At 45.6% G+C, this 18,993-nt stretch overlaps 1 protein-coding gene across 2 annotated transcripts in view; it reads right to left on the bottom strand.

Moving 5' to 3' along the window:
* The window catches only part of MAML1 (mastermind like transcriptional coactivator 1), a 37,578-nt gene extending 19,204 nt beyond the window's left edge, over positions 1–18,374 (bottom strand). For both annotated transcript variants that reach the window (XM_046666739.1, XM_046666738.1), the window contains exon 1: positions 17,804–18,374. In XM_046666739.1, coding sequence (XP_046522695.1) covers positions 17,804–18,112 — 309 coding nt within the window. In that variant the 5' untranslated portion in view covers positions 18,113–18,374. The remainder of the gene's footprint in view (positions 1–17,803) is intronic.
* Between the last annotated feature and the right edge of the window lie 619 nt (positions 18,375–18,993).

The following is an 18,993-nucleotide window of genomic DNA, read 5'->3' on the forward strand; positions in this document are numbered from 1 at the left end:
AGTTAAGACACAATCCTTCCAGGATCTGCTTTCTTGACCTATAAAATGGAGATGCTGGGTAAGATGACCAAAGTTCTACTCAGCTGTAAAGGTCCATATTCTACCCTTCTAAAATCAATTATTGCCCTGTGCAGGGAGATGCCCTCAGGGTCCATACAGTAGTCATTCACCGAGATCCTACTATGTGCCAGACACTGCCCTATAGAGGCTGTGCACAAAATGATGGTCAATTCAGATATTCACCAGATTTTTACCAAATTCTAGGTAGGGCAATAGGCACTAGGGATAGAAAGATAAATAAGATACAGTTCCAGCTCCACGCCCTGAGATGTGATGGAGAAGCTATGGAGGCAGGCCAGAATATTATGGGAGGAAAGAGAAGGGAGGGTAGGACAGGGTGGGGATGGCAGGGCTGACTTCCTGGAGAAGGGGACACCTGTGTTAGGTAATAAAGGAGCAGAGAAGTCATCCAAGAGAAGGGGGAAGGCATTTAAGGCTGAGAGATGAAGGCAAGGACACACAAATGAGTATCCAGTGGGACTGGATAGAGGGAGGCAAGCAGAAAAAAAGTTTCATGTTGCTGAAGTGTAAGGGGCACAAGACAGAGTGCTGAGAGAGAGGCGGGGCATGGACTGTGAGGGCCCCAAAGTGTGATTCAGTGGAAAATTTCAAAAAATACACAACACTAGAGAGAACAGTATAAGGAACCCCCATATGCCCATCACCCAACTTAAACAACTACTAGTATTTGACCATTTTGTTTCACTTCTCTCTCTCTCTATCCTCCCCTCCCCAAAACATGGATTATTTAAAAAACAATCCTAGCATAAAATATCATTTAATCCACAAACACTTCAGTATATAGCTCTAAAAAGTAAGAACTCTTAAAAATATATGCATGTTTGTATAATATCACAATATCATCATCACACCTAAAACATTAAGAATTCTTTATTATCACTACCTCAAACCCATGAGGACGGCTACTATCAGAAAACCAGAAAGTAACAAATGTTGGCAAGGATGTAGAGAAACAGTGCACGCTTGTGCACTATTGGTGGGAATGTAAAACGGTACAGCTGCTATGGAAACAGTATGGTGATTCCTCAAAAAATCAAAAAGTAGATTTACCGTATTATCCAGAATTTCATTTCTAAAAGAATTCCATTTCCAAAAGAACTGAGAGCAAGGACTCGAACAGATATTTGTACACCCATGTTCATAGCAGCACTATCCACAATAGCCGAAAGGTAGAAGCAACTCAAGTTTCCATCAGTGGATGAATGGATAAACAAAATGTGATACATACATACAAGGGAATATTATTCACCCTTAAAAAGGAAGGAAATTTGGACACGTGCTATGATATAGACGAACCTTGGGGACATTATGTCAAGTGAAATAAGCTAGTCACAAAAGGACAAATACTGTATGATTCCACTTACATGAGGTACCCAGAATAGTCAGATTCAGAGAGACAGAAAGTAGAATGGTGGCTGCCAGGGACTGGGGGAAGGGGTGATAGAGAGTTAGTGTTTAATGGAGTTAGTGTTAAGGTACAGAGTGTCAGTTTTGCAAGATGAAAAACATTCTGGAGATGGATGGTGGTGATGGCTGCACAACAAATGTGAATATACTTCATGCCACAGAACTGTATACTTAAAGTTGTTAAGATGGTAAATTTTATATTTTACCACAATTAAACAATTTTAAATTCTTTATTATTAACCTATATCCCATCAGTGTTCAGATTTCCCTCTCATCAATACCTTTTGCAAACAAACAAAACAGCCCCTTTATTACGGAAAATTTCAAACATACACTAAAGTAGAAAGACAGTATAATGATCCCCCACATACCCACTGCCCAAATGAAATAATACACGGCCCATCTTGACTTACTCACGCCTGACCCACGCCCACTGGGCTCACCTAGGAATCACACCATTCTCCTACTTCAGCACGGATCTCTGAAATATAAAAGCTCTTTAAGAAAATAACAACACCATTATTGAATGTTTAAAAAAAAAAAATCAAGCCAGCCCTGGTGGTAAAAAAAAATCAGATTGTTGTTAACAGGGGCTGGCCCAGTGGCACAGCGGTTAGGTGTGCACGTTCCACTTCAGTGGCCCAGGGTTTGCCAGTTTGGATCCCGGGTGTGGATCGACACACCGCTTGTCAAGCCATGCTGTGGTAGGCGTCCCACATATAAAGTGGAGGAATATGGGCACGGATGTTAGCTCAGGGCCAGTCTTCCTCAGCAAAAATGAGGAGGATTGGCAGCAGATGTTAGCTCAGGGCTAATCTTCCTCAAAAAAAAAAAAAAAAGAAACAGGTGAAGCTAATTTTAGTAATATATTTTACTTAAAACAATATATTACCATTTCAAATGTAATTAATATTTTAAAAAGAGAGATTTTGTATTCTTTTTTGGTACTAAGATATCAAAATCCAGTGTGTGTTTCACACTTTTGGCATAATTTAACTTCGACTAGGCACATTTCAAGCACTTAACAGCCTTCCATGGCTGGTGGCTACCGTACTAGCCAGTGCAGCTCTAGAAACTAGCTTTGAAAGTGAGTTTTTGGGACAGCACTAAGAAAAAAGTAGGCATCCCTGAACCTGCCCCCTGGTTCTAGCAGCAAGCTCCTTACTGCATACAAGGCTCCTCACAGCCTGCCCTCCTGTGTCAGGAGGCTGAACTTCAACACATCAGGCCCCTCTGCGCCTCTCCACTGGCAGCTTCCCTGCCTGAAAGTAATCAACCTTGGCCCTCCTCTCTTTTCTCCCAAGAGCCTTCTCACTACCTCACTCAATGTATTCAGTAAGGATCTACCGAGCCTCTTGGAACCGGCCACTGTGTGGGCCCTAGAGATACAGCAGGGAACAAAAGCAACGCTTGGTCTCCCGGAGCCTATGTTCTAGTTGGCTTTTGCTCCCAAGAAATTAAGCACAGAAAGGGAGTTTGTGGGGAGTTTTTAAAAAGGCACTCAGCAAAGGGCTTGTGGAGTGTGAGAAGTCTGAGCCAAAGTCTGCAGGAGATGAGAGTAAGCTGTACCAACATCCCCAGAAGAGGTTCCGGACCGAGGGAAAAGCAGTGCAGAGGCTGAGTGGGAGAGTGCCTAAGTGGTGATGGTGGGAGCCTGAAGAGAAGGTGACAAGAGGGGATACAGGGGGAGGGGAGAGAGCGAAAGCTGAAAGCAAGAGAGGGCAAGAAAGAGAGCAGCGCCAGACTGAAGAGGGCCTGAGGGCCTTGGTTAAGGGCTGGCTTTTCCCTCAGCTGAGATGGAAAACGCACAGTGGTATCCCAGCAAGGGAACAAGATCATTTTGGCTGCTGGGCAGAGAGTAGACCACAGGAGGGCTAGGGCAAACAAGGAGACCAATTAGGAGGTAATAATCCAGGTAAAAGTAACAATGGCTTAGACCCGGGTGGTAGTGGCAGAGGTGGTGAGAAGTGACCAGTTCTGGATGTGTGTTGAAGGTGGAGCTCCATGTCTGTCTCTGTCAGCTCTAAGGGCAGGGTCACTCCCTCATTCACCTCTGCCTTTTCAGCACAAGAATGGGACATGACTGGTCATCACTGTTCAGTAAACAGACCCTAAATTCTGCCTGTTGGTTGGGACTGGCTAATTTGCCAAACCAGGAGAACACCCCATGGTTGGCCAGGTCTTCTGGCAAAAGCTCATAGCCGGTTAACAGAGGTAATTAGGAGATCGAAAACAACAACAAAATAAACAAATGCTTAAAAAGAGATCTCCTAAATCAATGAGAGCTACCATTTATTAAGCACTTAGTCTGTGTTGGCAGAGCAACTCTGCAAAGGAGGTGTGGTTATTACCATTTCATAAGGAAGGACACTAAGGCTTGGAGAGGGTAAGGGGAGCCCAGAGGAACAGATCAGCGGTAACTGTCGCTGAGAAGCAATGTCAGTGTGGGAATGTGTGGAGTGAAGAGGGGAGTGATAGTTGCTTGCATCTTACCATCCTTGAAGGAGCAGCAGAGAGCACTGGGGGCGTGAGCTGCACACATCACAGCTCGCTGCCTGCCATACGAAAGGCTGGTAGAGCACACAGAACACACAGACGTTCATAACTCTCCACAGAACAACTTATGCAGGCTGAATGCATGTGCTCAAATTGTACCACAGATCCCAACTTATAACACGGATTCTAAAGTTTCTCTAATAAAAACGCTTAGGACAAAAAACAAAAAAACAAAAAAAACCGCTTAGGACAAAAGTGCAGAAAGGTTGTATTCCCTTGAGGTGAAATGGACAACCTGAGGGGTAAACTATAAACGGATCAGCGCAACGTTAACAGTGCCCCTTAGGCAAGGTTCCAAAGGGGCTGTGGCTCAAGACTTCTGAAGATTTGGAGCTGTGGATTAGCTCCACACCTGATGACCCCGCTACTCCTCTGCAGCTGCCTCAACACAGGTCACCCACGAGCCTCATACGGCTAAATGCAACTTCTCAGCAACCCCCAGCCTGACAGGGGCTCTCCTGATCCCTTGTGATCTGGAATCAGGAAAACGAATTTCAAAAATCAGAAACTCCTTATTCATCCCTAACTCCTCATACTCCTTCCCAAACTTGCAATCAGTCACCACATCCTGTTCATTTTACCATGTCAGTATCTCTGGAATCTGGCCGTCACCTCTATTGCCACACTGCCACTTTCTAGCTCATCATTTCTTGCCTAGATCAATAAAATAGCATTTTAACTGGTCTCCCTGCTGCCAGCCCTTCTCTACCACCTATGTTCACCCCCAATCCATTCTTCACATCACTGCAAAGATGACCTAAGGTACAAATTTACTCATGGTTCACCATTATTTAAATCCTTTAACTGGCTCTCGACAGTACACAGAAAGAATCAAGTGCAAGCTCCTTGCTACGGTATGCAATGGTTGTTTTATGCATCCACTTGACTGGGCTATGGGGTGCCCAGTATTTATTTATTAGTCAAACGTTATTCTGGGTGTTGTCTGTGATGGTGCTTTCTGGGTGAAATTAACATTTGAATTGGTACAATGAGTAAAGCAGAGTGCCCTCCCAGATTTGGGTGAGCCTCAACCAGTCAGCTGGGGTCCTGAATAGAACAAAAAGGCTGAGTAAGAGGAACTCCTCCTGCCTGACTGCCGTCAGCTGACACATCAGTATTTTCCCTCCTTTGGACTAAAACTGAAACATCGTCTCTGTGAGGGGGGTCTCAGGCCTGCCGACATTCAGACTGGAATCGCATGATTGACTCTCCTGGGTCTCCAGCTTGCCAAGTGCAGATTTTGGGACTTACTGGCTTCCATAATCACGTGAGCCAATTCACTATAATCAATCAATCAATCTTTCTCTCTCTATATCTCCTAATAGTTCTGTTTCTCTGGAGAACCCTAATACAGTATGTAAGGCTTTTATGATTTGACATGTTTGTCTCCAGGCTTATTGCTCAACACATCCTTCTTATATATTGCCTTTGCAATTATAATTTTCTTTGTTGTGAAAGGTATCATATGCATATGCATACATAACATTGCAAGGAGTAATAATATAATGAACACCACGTACTAACTATTCAAGCTAAGAAACAACAGCATTTGGGGCTGGCCCTGTGGCCGAGTGGTTCAGTTCACTTGCTCCGGTGCAGGCGGCCCAGTGTTTCGTTGGTTCAAATCCTGGGTGCGGACATGGCACTGCTCATCAAATCACACTGAGGCAGCGTCCCACATGCCACAACTAGAAGGACCCACAATGAAGAATATACAACTATGTACTGGGAGAGTTTGGGGAGAAAAAGGAAAAAAATAAAATCTTTAAAAACAAAAAAAAAAAGAAACAACAATACCAGCACTTTAGACCCCTGACAAAGTGTGGTCCCTGGACCAATGGAATCGGCATCACCTGGAAGGTTAAAAAATGCTGAATCTCAGCCTCCGCCTCCTTTGCCTCAGATTTTTAACAGGATCTCCAGGTGATTCATCTGCACATTAAGTCTGAGAAGCTCTCCTTAGAATAAGCCTCTGCCTACCCTTTCTTCAACTCCCCCAAGAGATACCTAACATCCTGATTTTGTGTCAATTGCTTTTCTTTCTAGTTCTATCACCTTCATGTAATCTATCCCCAGGCAATACACCGCCTAGTCTTGAAAACGGAGGGCAAGCACCCACCAGCCTTGTAAGGAGAGGGCAGCACTGTCCCGCTGGACAGAGGCTCCAGGTGGAGGTGAGCGGAACAGTCTCCTGGTCATGGTCTGCCTTCTGCTTCTCTGGGAGTTGACAAGGCCCCTTCTGGGGAGGTCGTGAGCAAGGTCACGAGCAAGTCTTGGGAAACACAGGGCTCTCTGCAGTCGGGCGCCCGGCAAGACGGAGGTGCACACCAGGCACTGGACACGCAGCAGGAGTACAGTCAGAGGGAGCGGGCTGCTCTGCACTTTCCGCTTCTGAGCCCACCGTGGCCTCCCTGCAGCCCTCAGGGAAAAGCTGAGAACTTCTGCGAGTGATGTGCGTGCCCTCAGCAGAGCACGAGGGAGAGACCCTCCTCAGCCATGGCCAAGACAAGCCAAGGGCCGATGAGACTCTGGGCCAAGCTCTCCTGGGCCTTCTGTCCTCGGGGTAAGAAGACGGCCCGATGGAAGTGGGGTCTTAGTGATGACAGTCCATCTCTTGGGACCCACTGCTGCAGTGTGGCTCAGCTGCCCTCCAGGTCTGGTGCAGAGCTGCCATCTGGGGATCGCTTTTCATCATCATTTCACCAAGGGATTCGTGGTTATTTTTTTCTCTGTTGGGTCTCCTGTTTTCTGTATCTCATGTCTTACTCTTTCTTGATTTATTCTTTCAATTTGGTGGAGTACATCTTGCAGTAGCTTCCTGAGAAAGGGTATGTGACAGTTAAATTTTTTAAATCTTTAATCTCTGAAAATGATTATTCTATACTTATTCTTGTATACTTTGCCTACATATAGAATTCTAGGTTAGTAATCATTTTCCTTCAGAATTGTGAAGGCATTGTACTATGGTCTTCTTGCTTCCTATGTTGCAGCCATGAAATCCAAACCAATTCTGATTCTTGATACGAGACCTAGTACCCTCCCCATCCTGGAAGCTTGTAGAATCTTTTCTTTAAACCCAATGTTCAGAAATTTTATGATTGGTGTGGGCCTATTTTCTTCTTCAGTGCTAGGCACACAGTGTGCCCTTTTAATCTAGCAACTCATGCCCTTCAGTTCTCAAATTATTAATCATTTCCTGTCCTGTTTTCTCTCTTCCTATAATTTCTATTATTCAGATGTTGGATCTCCTACACTGGTCCTCTAATTTTCTCTCCTATTTTCCATCCATTTCGTCTTTTTCCTTTACTTTTTGGGAAAATTATTCATATTTCATACGTACAGTTCACACACATATTTCATATTTTAAAAATATTTCCATTTTTTGCTTTCTGAATTTTTTTAAATTCTTTTTCCATAATTACAATATATCCTTTTATCTCTCTCATTAACATCTGATTTGTCAAAGCAAGTCATATGTCCAAGCCCCAAACCAGGGGTTGGGGAAGTATACTCTGCTTGCTATGAAGCTATGGCAAGGGTGTGGGTTTATAATATGACCTTAAGAGTGAAGAACTGAGACCAAACGTTTAACCTATCCCCACATAACTAAGGGATATGACATACTCCCATTAATAACAGAGACTCATTTTAGCAGCAATAAGGGATAAAAGACAGGGGACAGGTGAAGGACAGGGGGCATCAGTAGGCAAGCAGATATATAATTAAGAAGTGCCCCCAAGTAATTCTAATATATTTGACCCTCTGCCACAGACAGTGTCTTTGGCTGAAAATCACTGTTCTATACTAAGTAACATATTAACCAGTAATTTGTCTCTAAATAAACTTCTAATTTTTATAAAGTTCTTTCCCATGTATGATCTTATCTGCAGAAGCTAAACACATAGTGGACAAATAAGGAGCATTGGTACTGGACTTTGGTTTGGATTCTGGTTCTATCACTGAGCTGGCAACCTTGGCAGGTTAACTTATGAGTCTTAGTTTTCCTTATATGTAAAATTGGACACAGTAATATCTACCATATAAGACTGCTGCAAGGACTAAATGATAAGATATTTAAAGAGTCTGGTCCTTTTAAAATTTTCTTTTGATCTGACCAGCCAGGCTACTTACACCAAAGCAGACCTGACTGCATGCCATGATCCCAAGACAGGCACATTGTATATAAATAGCAGAAGCAACTGAAGGCAGAATCTCAAGACGGCTGCCCCATTACACAGTAGACCACCTCTAGCCAGCCCAGGGCTTCCTTAATGGAAAGGTCCTAATATCATCAGCGAATCAGCAACACTCAGAGACTTTGCTTTCCCAGTAAGGGAAGAGACAGTTTGTGGTCCTCTGACTTTAAAAGAATCACCCTATTTTTCCTCCCCTGACCCACTCCCCTCAAAGCCTAGACTGTGCTAGATTGGGTTCTCTGCTTGTAGGTAAAATTTTTCCACTTAGTTTACAATCTTTGGTCTCTTAGATTTTTTTTTTTCCTTAACACCTTCTCAAGATGAGGAAGTTGGAGCAGAGAGAGAGAACTGCCATGCCTAAAGTCACACAATTACTTTAGGCCCAAATTGTCACTGCTTTTGACTCCTGACCCATAACTAGCTTCATCCCTTCTGCATGCAAATCTTGCACTATCTTCTTTCCCCTCATTAGTAGCACCCTCCTTCCCTGAAACATAGGGCCTACTGTCTTTTTTTGTTTTTGTTTAGATTAACTGAATTTATTCATAACTACACAGCAAATCAGATAATATATAGCAATCGACATATATGCATATAAATTTTTTCCATGTTTTATATTTAGGCAGAAAATCTATCACATCTTTCTTTGATTGATTTTAAAAGTGACTCTCGTCTCTCCAATTTCACTGATATGCCTTTATTAAGCAGCCCTTAAAACTGCTAGAAAATTTTCAGGGCATGTGGTTTGTAAAATTACAATTTTTGTAATTTTTAAGTAATTTTTAAAAAAATTGTCGCCAAAACCCATATCATAAAATTTACCAACGTAACCGTTTTTAAGAGTTCAGTACAATAGTGTTAACTATACGCACATGGTTGTACAACAGATCTCCAGAATTTTTCATTTGCGTAATGTCCCCAAGGTTCATTTAGTATATGACAGAATTTCCTTCCTTTTTAAGACTGAATAATATTTCATTGTATGTATATACCACATTTTCTTCATCCATTCATCTGTTGACACTGAGGCTGCTTCCATCTCTTGGCTATTGTGAACAATGCTACAATGAACATGGGAGTGCAAATCAGGGCCTACTGTCTACCAACTCCACTTCTGAAAAGATCTCAGCCTAAAAATATATAGCTCTGACTCCCAATTCAGAGCTCCTTCTACAATATCATTAACATTCATTCAACAGATGCTTGCTGATGGCCAAATATGCGGCAGGTATAGTGCTAGACTCTTAGTCTTGCTCTCAGGTTGCTCATAGTCTAATGGAGAACAACAAATACACTAATTACAGTTCGCTGCAGTTGTTCTGGCAGAGGCTGAGCACCTAGTCCAGCCTGAGGAAGAACTTAGGGAAAGGGTTCTGGAGGAGATGACATAGGAGCAGAGTTCTGAATGGTGAGGAAGTGTCTGACATTACAAGACTGGTGAAGGATACATGTAAAGACACGAAGAGAAATTAGGCCATTTTCAAAGAACTGCATTCAAAGTATTTTTGGGATCTTGGAGTATTGAACATGGCCTTCATTCCCGTGGTACCAGACTACACATAGTGACATGCTACTCCAAATGTTCACCGTGTGCTATAGTTTCTTCTGCTGTTCTGCTCAAAAGTTCTCCACAGACCTGATAGCCTTGAGCACTTACATGGCCAAAGTTTGGCCTGTGAAGTGGGATGCTTTGAATTCAGATATACCAGAGAGTGGGCAGCAGGAGTTGTGATATTTTTCACTCAAAGACATTACTCTTCCACCATCAACTAATCAAACAATGTACAGCTCTTTGAAGGAACACTTCACAAGAACGCAGAGAGAACATGGGTAAGAAACATGAAGGCAATGCCCGTATTTAGTGCAGGCAACAAAACTCATGACAAGAGTCCATGCTCTTTAACTCTCTCCCTCAGAATTCAGAAGTGAGATGGTAGTCGTGGGGATGTATATTTATACGTATATTTGAAAAACGAAGTCAAACTTTTTCTGACACAGAGCTGAGTCTGATTTGGCTGATTCATTTGACAATGAAGACAGGTTTTGCCAATTAGGTTACACGGTAGACATTTTCCATATATTAAACAAGCTACAGTCACAGTTCTACTTTTGATGAAAAAAATACTTCTATATGCTTTAAATATATTATCAAAAATACTGTATGGGCAAAGGTGTATTGAAAGGAACAGTATTTTGATTTTCCCAACCAACTTTGAGTATATTAGCTTAAACAAAGTACCTCTAAGTGAAAGAAAAATAGGTATAATCAATAACCAACTGATAAGACTTGGTAAAGCCTTTTTGTTATATTTCTCAGTAAATGAGAAAGTGAATGAGTAATGACTAGATTCTTTGGTAAGTCAAATGGTTTCTAATTCTTTGCTTTCAATAAAATTGAAGGAGTACCTAAGCAAGTTGTAAGCTAATTAGTAAACTAATTTTTGATGACACGTTACGAGGCGATTTTTGGCATACAACTCAAATTTCAAGAAAATTAAACAACATTGCTATATATGTCTTCCTCTCTTTTATATTTATGTGAACAAATACTTCTGGGGCTTAAATTTATAAAAACAAAACATAGGAATAGATGGGGCTGGCCCCATGGCCAAGTGGTTAAGTTTGAACACTGCGCTTCGGTGGCCCAGGGTTTCGCTGGTTTGGATCATGGGTACAGACCTAGCACCACTCACCAAGCTATGCTGAGGCAGTGACCCACAAAGCAGAACTAGAAGGACCCACAATTAGAATATACAACTATGTACAGGATAGCTTTGGGGAGAAGAAGAAGAAAAAAAAGCTCAGGTGCCAATCTTACAAGAAAAAAAAAGGAATAGAATTGAGAACTCTCATTGTGTAAACAATATTCACCCATGGTTACATGAACAAATTGAGGAGGGGGAAGCCTTATCTGTCTGATTAAGGGAGTTATTTCTAATAAACTACTTTTTTGCCTAAAATTATTTATAAAAATTTATAATGCATTTGTTTTTTGCTGTGTATTAAATTACTACAACTCAACTTAGTGAAATAAATCTACATAACACACACAACCTTACAAATGCTACATATATTCTTCTTTCGCAGAAATCACCTTTAAAAAAAGCAAAAATATATGTAGAGCTTTATGGTCAAAGTAAATTGAAAAATTTTTAACTTCAATTTTTATACCTTTTTTGTTGCAGAGAAATATGCTAGAGTGAGCAAATAAAAGGTCTTAAAAAAAAAGCATACATTATGTTAGAATAAAACTGTGTGAGGCAAGTGTAAAAGAAATACAAGTTCCAGGAGAAAAAAGAATGATTTAAAATTTCTGTTAAAGAAAAGCATTCTTTACATGGTTGATGAAAGCGTATCACTAAGCTACTCAGAGTCCACTGGCTACATTTTAAAAAGTGACGTAACCTTGTTTTTATTTATTTATTTTTTCCTTTTTCTCCCCAAAGCACCCCCGGTACATAGTTGTATATTTTTTGTTGTGGGTCCTTCTAGTTGTGGCATGTGGGATGCTGCCTCAGAGTGGTTTGACGAGCAGTGCCATGTCCGCGCCCAGGATTCGAACGAATGAAACACTGGGCCGCCTGCAGCGGGGCGCGCGAACTTAACCACTCGGCCACGGGGCCAGCCCCTATTTATTTATTTTTTAAAGACTTTTTTATTTTTTTCCTCAAAGCCCCCCAGTACATAGTTGTATATTCTTCATTGTGGGTCCTTCTAGTTGTGGCATGTGGGACGCCGCCTTAACATGGTTTGATGAGCAGTGCCATGTCCGCGCCCACGATTCAAACCAACGAAACACTGGGCCGCCTGCAGCGGAGCGAGCGAACTTAACCACTCGGCCACGGGGCCGGCCCCGACGTAACCTTGTTTTTAAATGTTAGTATTTACAATTCTCTGAAAGTTACATCCCCTGAAACTATAAATAGCATTTCTTGCCCTTTTTCTTTTTAAAATAATTCATTCATATTAAATATATGTAGCACGTATAAGGTTCTATGTTACATAAATTTCTTATTTCATAGATTTCCCTTAAATTGAGTTACGGTAATTTAGTATACAATTGATTGACACAATAAATGCATTATAATTTTTGATAAGCTTAAAAACTTAGGATGAAAGTTTTAGATATCAACCTAAAAATGCATGAGGGGGTTCACAATGTTTCAAAATTATTCAGCCCAAACACTCAGTGTCAAATACAAGGCTTTTCACGATATGACTCCTACCCTTCCAGCTTTATCTTCCAGCCTCTGGCACTTTAAGTCCCAAATTCAAAGAACCACTCACTGCCATAATTTTGGCTTTTGCTTAGTTTCCCAAAGGGATCAAAGTCCTATTAGATACCCCCTGATAAGAGCTCAAGTCCCCATGCATATTAGCATATTAAAGGTTTGGAAATGTCCTGAATAAAGGAAACTTTAAATTTGTTTATCCCAGTATCTCCAGAATTTGTTCAATTCTAGACCTCTCTTAATAGCCCATGAGATTAGTGTGCCATGGAACATCCTTTGGAAAAAGCATCTGGCAAAATATTAAGATCCATTTTAAAAATCAAGTCTTTGACGCTTTTCTAACTTCACTCAAGAGGCATTCCTGCCCCCAATATTCCCACAGGTTTTGCAGCCTTCAACATGGCTTTGCAATCACCGGTTACCACGTGCTCCCCATCAGGCTTCGTGACAGCTCTGGGTACCAGCAAAATTTCTGGCTCCTAGGAGGGGGCTCAATGTTGGTTGAACAAATGACCAACTGAAAGCTAGAAGTGGAGGAAAAGCCCGGGTAATTCCCAGGATTCTACTTTGGATGACTGGACTAGGGAAAATACTCCTAAGGAAAATAATAATGGCAGGAAAAAGGGAGAGTCTATTTTGGACATGTGGGGAATCAAAGTGGAAATGTCGAGCAGACAGTTGGAGGTGAACACTGGAAGAGAGATCCGGAGGTCTGAACAACCTTGTTATTACAGGTGATAGATGAAGCCATGAAAGAATCAATGATATTGGAAAAGAAGATTGAGTAAAAAAAGTAGAGGATGTAGTTGCCTGGGGAACACTAGTATTTAAAAAGGATCCAAAAAAAGTTTCTCAAGCCAAAAAACTCGGAATTCCCCTCAACTCTCCCCCTTTCTCTCACCTCTCATCAAATCCACCTAGTCCGTCACCAAGCTCTGTCCCCTCTGTCTCAGGAGCTGTTCAGAACCAATCTCCTCTCTGCACTTCCATTACCACCACCAGCCCCAGCCTAGGTCACTGCAAAAGCCTGAACTGCATCCACTCTTGCACACACCAACCCCAGACATCCTCCAGCTAGCACCAGAATGACCTTTTAAAAAACAAGTTAGATCACATCTCATTTCTGCTTAAAATCTGGCTCTTGCTTCCCACTCTGTTTGATCTGATCTGTGCTCACCGACCTCTCATACCAGCTGCCTACCCACCAGACTTCTCTGGCCACACTGACCTCCTTTCTGCTCTGCATGCAAGTGCAGGGCGTTCCTGCCTCAGACACTTTGATGGTGATTCTCTCTTAACTGGAACGCTCTTTTCTGAGACTCTCAGCTGACTGATGACCTCCTGTCACTGAAGCCCAAATTAAGACAGGGTCTTATCTAAAGCTACTATCATATAAATCACATAATATTGCATTACTCTTAATTTTTTCTTGGCATCTATAACTTAAAATTAATTTTAAAATTATTGATCTCTTCTCCATTAGAGTCGAGTTTTAAGTTGTTTTGTTTCCTGCTGTATCCCTAGTGCCTAAATATGCTCTGGGCCACAACAGGCACCCAAATTTATTTACTGCATGAATTAAGGAAAAGTAGGAAGGAGACTAAGAAAAAACAGCCAAAAAGTTGGAAAGAAAATCAGAAGAAAGTAGAAGCTAAGAGAGGAGTCTTAAGGAGGAAGTGAAAAAGAATGATGACTAAGAAGCCACTGAATTTGGCAATTCTGTCTTTGGTGTCCTTTAAGGGGGCAACTTCGGAAAAGTAGAAGAAGTAGAAGGCAGATTACAATGGGCTAACAAGTAAATGGGAAGTTCAGCAAAAAGGGCAAAGGGAAGGAAGAAGATGGAATACTATTTTGAGGGTGAGAAAAGACAAAAGAAAGAAGACTATCTGCTCATGTTTTCGAGCTGCAGGGAAGGACCCAGTGGGAAAGGCGACACTGAAGAGAAAGAAGGAAAGAGGCTGCTAGGACAAGGTCCTGGATGTTACAGAGAAAAATGGAATCCTAAAGCCACATTAGTCATCTTTTCTCTAAAACTATGCCACGTGATTACAGTACAATGTCTGCTTTATGTTCAGAAATATCTACTCCCTGGAAATAACTTATTTTCATAATTTTTACATAAGTTCAGTCTACAAAATCATTATTAAAATTTTACACATCTTTCTTAACTCTTAGAAGGTACACACTGGGGTGTCTGAGGGTAGAAAGCCATGAGGTGTACAGCATCCTCAGGTGGTTCAGGGAAAAAAAGTGGTTTTTTTCCCTCCTTCTTCTCCCCAAAGCCCCAGGACATAGTTGTATATGCTAGTTATAAGTCCTTCTAGTTCTTCTACGTGGGACACTGCCACAGCACGGCCCGATGAGTGGTGTGTAGGTCCCCGTCCAGGATCGGAACCTGTGAATCCCGGGCTGCTGCAGCAGAGCACACGAACTTAACCACACGGCCACAGGGCCAGCCCCCCAGGGAACAAAAGTTTGAGAGAGAGAAACAGAGATGTAGAGAGGACAGACAGAGTATACATGCAAATGATAAAGCAAATGGGGCATAATGGTGATAATGGCTGTAATCTAAGTGGAAGACATGCAGATGTTTTTGTACTATTTGTGTAGATTTTCCCTAAGTTTTAAACTATGTACAAATAAAAAGTTAGAGAAATTTTGCACAGCTTAACTAAGCGGACAAGGCAACTTCCATGAGTAGTTGGCATGCAATTGTCAAATTTCTTTGTCAACTATCACCAACTATTTAAAGAGTAAGCAGCAAAAGTGTAACAATGGTGGATAAAGGGACATAGCAGAAACCTTTACAGCATTTTACCAAAAGAAAATGTTCAAGCTACTGCAAAGACTATTTTCATTACGGAATAAGTGTCTGTATAAAGTAATTAAATAATTCTCTATAATCTAGCATTCCTAATAAAAGGAAGTCAATCCTGTCATTAGAAAACTACTACTTGATTTTTTTTTTTTTTTTGAGGAAGATTAGCCCTGAGCTAATATCTGCTGCCAATCCCTGAGGAAGATGAGCCCTAAGCTAACATCTGTGCCCATCTTTCTCTATTTTATACGGGGGACGCCCGCCACAGCATGGCTTGATGAGCGGTGCATAAGTCTGCGTCTGGGATCTGAACCAGCAAACCCCAGGTTGCCGAAGCAGAGCGCCCAAACTTAACCACTGTGCCATAGGCCTGGCCCCACAACTTGGTTTTTAAAGAGCACACACAATATAAAGAAAACCTAAGGGCTGGCCTGGTGGCACAGTGGTTAAGTGCGCATGTTCTGCTCTGGCGGTCTAGGTTTCGCAGGTTCGGATCCGGGTGCAGACATGGCACTGCTTGGCAAGCCATGCAGTGGTAGGCGTCCCACATATAAAGTAAAGGAAGATGGGCACGGATGTTAGCTCAGGGCCAGTCTTCCTCAGCAAAAAAGAGGAGGACTGGCAGCAGTTAGCTCAGGGCTAATCTTCCTCAAAAAAATAAAATATAAATAAATAAATAAAAAGAAAACCTAATAAGGTCATTCCTTGACAACTAGAATAGAAAAAATGTCTGAAGCACTGTTTCTGATCCATCTTCAACAGAGTAAGCAGATAGTGGTTAAGACTTTGTGTGGTGGGACATCCTAAGAAGGGAAAACATAACCTGAAGGTGAACTCTATTAGTAAATTTGATCCCTTTTCGGTAGTGCAAATGGTTTGCTGATGGTAACTCTGGCTGTGAAACGCCCAAGTACTAAAAAGCACATTTGGAAAAAAATAACTAAGAGTATTCCTTATGTAAGGAATATTAATTAGATGAAACAATACATAAAATTGTCAAAAATAACAATGACTAAGAGGCACCTTCTCTCCTCCATCCCTCCGCAAAGCTCTGCTCTCTCCCCAAGCCACCATCCTACCCGGGCAAGGACTCTCTCCCCCTCCGAACTAAGGGAGCCACTACAACGCACGATGTCACTGTTTTCTTAGTGACACTTATCTTCCACTCCAAGGTCTATTCCAGGGCGGAAGAGCTCAGCTGGAATCGCTCGGAGACTGAAGTGAAGGGTCCCTCTCCCTAGCAGGGAGGCGGAAGAGCGCCTCCACTCTACGGTTCAAACGCCTGCAATGCACGGGTCAAGGTTCAAGGTGCCAAGACATCGACACAGCCCGGCGCATCTCCCGAGGCTCCGACACCCGCGGGCGCGACCGCCCAGCCGGCTCCAGTTCCAGCCCTCGGCAGCAGCCTCGCCTCAAGCGGCAGCCCAGCTTCTCTCCGGGGGTGGGGACCGAGAATGGCACCGAGGGCCTGAACTCACTCTCCGTCAACAAACGGAACCACTACTGACATACTTTCCAGGGGGTGTTCAAGGCAACCATTCGCGTGCAAAACTAAGGTTTCTATGAGCTTTCGGTATTTACTTAAATCGGAATGCCCGCCCAGTACTCTTCAAGTCTCTCCTTAAAACCAGGGCTGCTCGCAGCGGCGGCGCACCACGCGGAGCCGGCCGGCCCTGTGAGGCGGCGCCCAGCAGGACGGAGGACCGAGGACAGCACTGCCGAGCTTAGCCTCGCTCACTCCACAGGCACGCGCCCAGCCCCTCCGACGCGTGCGGGGCTCGGCCGAGGCCCCTGTCCCCAGGGCTTACGGTCCAGCTGGCAAGACACGACCTGAAGCAGTGTGTGGCCGCGCTAAAAATAAGAGACAGACAGCCCGCTTCCTCCGACTGACCACCGAGCCCGCCCGCAGGGAGCCGGGCCCGCGCGGCCTCCCGTCCACAGGCGCGGCCGCAGCCACACGCCTGCCTTCCGAGTCCCGTAAGAGTCTGCGGGACAAGCAGCCGAGCGGCTCCTCCGCTGGGAGGAGAGGAGCGCGAACGGGAGGCGGCGGCCGGGGCCGCCCGGACGCCCCACAGGCCGCCAGCCCCGCCGCCTCCCTGCACGAGCCAGCTTCAGGAGGAACGCGGAGCGGCGCGGCTCCCGAACGGCAGCCGCGAAGCCGCGGGGCGTGTTTACCAACAAGCTCACACCGTCGGACACTAAAAGGAGGCTTGCACGCCACAGCGGGCGCCGCCTGTCAACAGCCTCGGTGCCTGGGACGCAGCCGTCCAAGGGCTCCGGACCGTCCCCTCAGGACAGCTGGGTCCGGGCCGCGGGAGGCGACGCGCGCCCCCACGTGAGCCGGCCCGCCGGCAGCAGGCGCCCACGCCCGCAGGGCAGGGCGCCCACCCGCGGCGCGACGCCGGCCGCCCGAAGCAAGCCGGTCCCGGAGCCGCGCCGCCCGCCCCGCGCGCTTCCCGCAGCTGACAGGCCCGGGGCCGTCTCCGCGAGGGCCGCGCCCGCGCCCTACTCACCGCGACGGGGCGGCCGTGCTCCGGGCCGTCGGCTGCTTCGAGGCGCGGGGCCGGGGCGGGCGCCGGGGCCGGGGCGGGCGGCTGCCGGTGCTTGCCGGCGCGCTTGGCCTTGGCCTGGATGCAGCGCTGGTGGAGGGCGAAGGTGTGCTGGCGCTCGAGCTCCAGGCGCTCGGGCGACACGGCCTCGTAGCGGGCCTCGCAGGTGCTGTGGTGGCGCCGGCACAGCTCGATGCGCCGCCGGAGGCGCTCCATGACCGCGCTGTGCCGCGGCAGCGCGAACTCCGCCATGGGGCAGGTGGGCAGCACCATGGGCCGCGGGCTGCACGGGCCGGGCCCGGGGCGGGCCTCTCAGGCCGGCTGGCACTGCGGGCTCCGCTCTCGCCGGCGGCCCGGCCGCCTCACGGCCGCGCCATGGCCCCGCGGGGTGCGGGGCGGGCTAGCGCGCCGCGCAGCGGGTCTTCCTGCGGCCCCGCTCGGCCCAACCCGGGCCGGCGCTCGCTGCCCACCTCAGGCCGCGGCCTGTCCCCGCCGCCCCGACCCCATTGTTTTCCGCGCCGCCGCCGCCGCCATCTTAAAATTGTTTTCAGGGCTCTCGGAAGAGGGCGGGGCCCCGGCGGCGATCCCTGCGTCACGGCTGACGAGCAGGGACTGCAGCCAATCAGAGGAGGAAGAGCGGGCCGCCCGAGGGGCGGGGTCGAGCACGCAAGAGGCGCGGGGGGGCTCCCGATCGGAGTTTAAAAGGAACCCTGGCGATCAGGGCGGAGGGAAGCCCTGGGCGGCCCTCAGTCCTGGGCGGCGGGCCGAGGATGACCGAGCAGAGCCGGGCCTAAGCGCCGCCCTCGTGGGCAGGCCCTTCCGGGTCCCAGGAAAGCCGGGCAGTGGGCGCGGTGGAACCGGCCAGACCCAGACGCCCGCCTGGCACGACAGCGCTTCACCCTCTTCTCCTCCTGCAGCCTTTGTGAACTCGGCTTTGATAAGCTCAAAAGTAGCCGCGCTTTTCGATGTCAGCTGTTTTTCTTCGACCTCATTCCTTACACCCAGCCTCGTAATTGGTCAGAATGAGTGAACTGGTAGAGGTTTCCCCTTCCACCATTCTGAATCACTGGGACTATTTCCACTTACATAAAAGTTGAACACGTTTCAGAAGTTCAGAGTTACTACTTTAAAAGAAATCCCAGCAGATGCGAGGG

Source organism: Equus quagga, chromosome 7, assembly GCF_021613505.1.
Source record: "Equus quagga isolate Etosha38 chromosome 7, UCLA_HA_Equagga_1.0, whole genome shotgun sequence".
NCBI classification, from domain to species: Eukaryota; Metazoa; Chordata; class Mammalia; order Perissodactyla; family Equidae; genus Equus; species Equus quagga.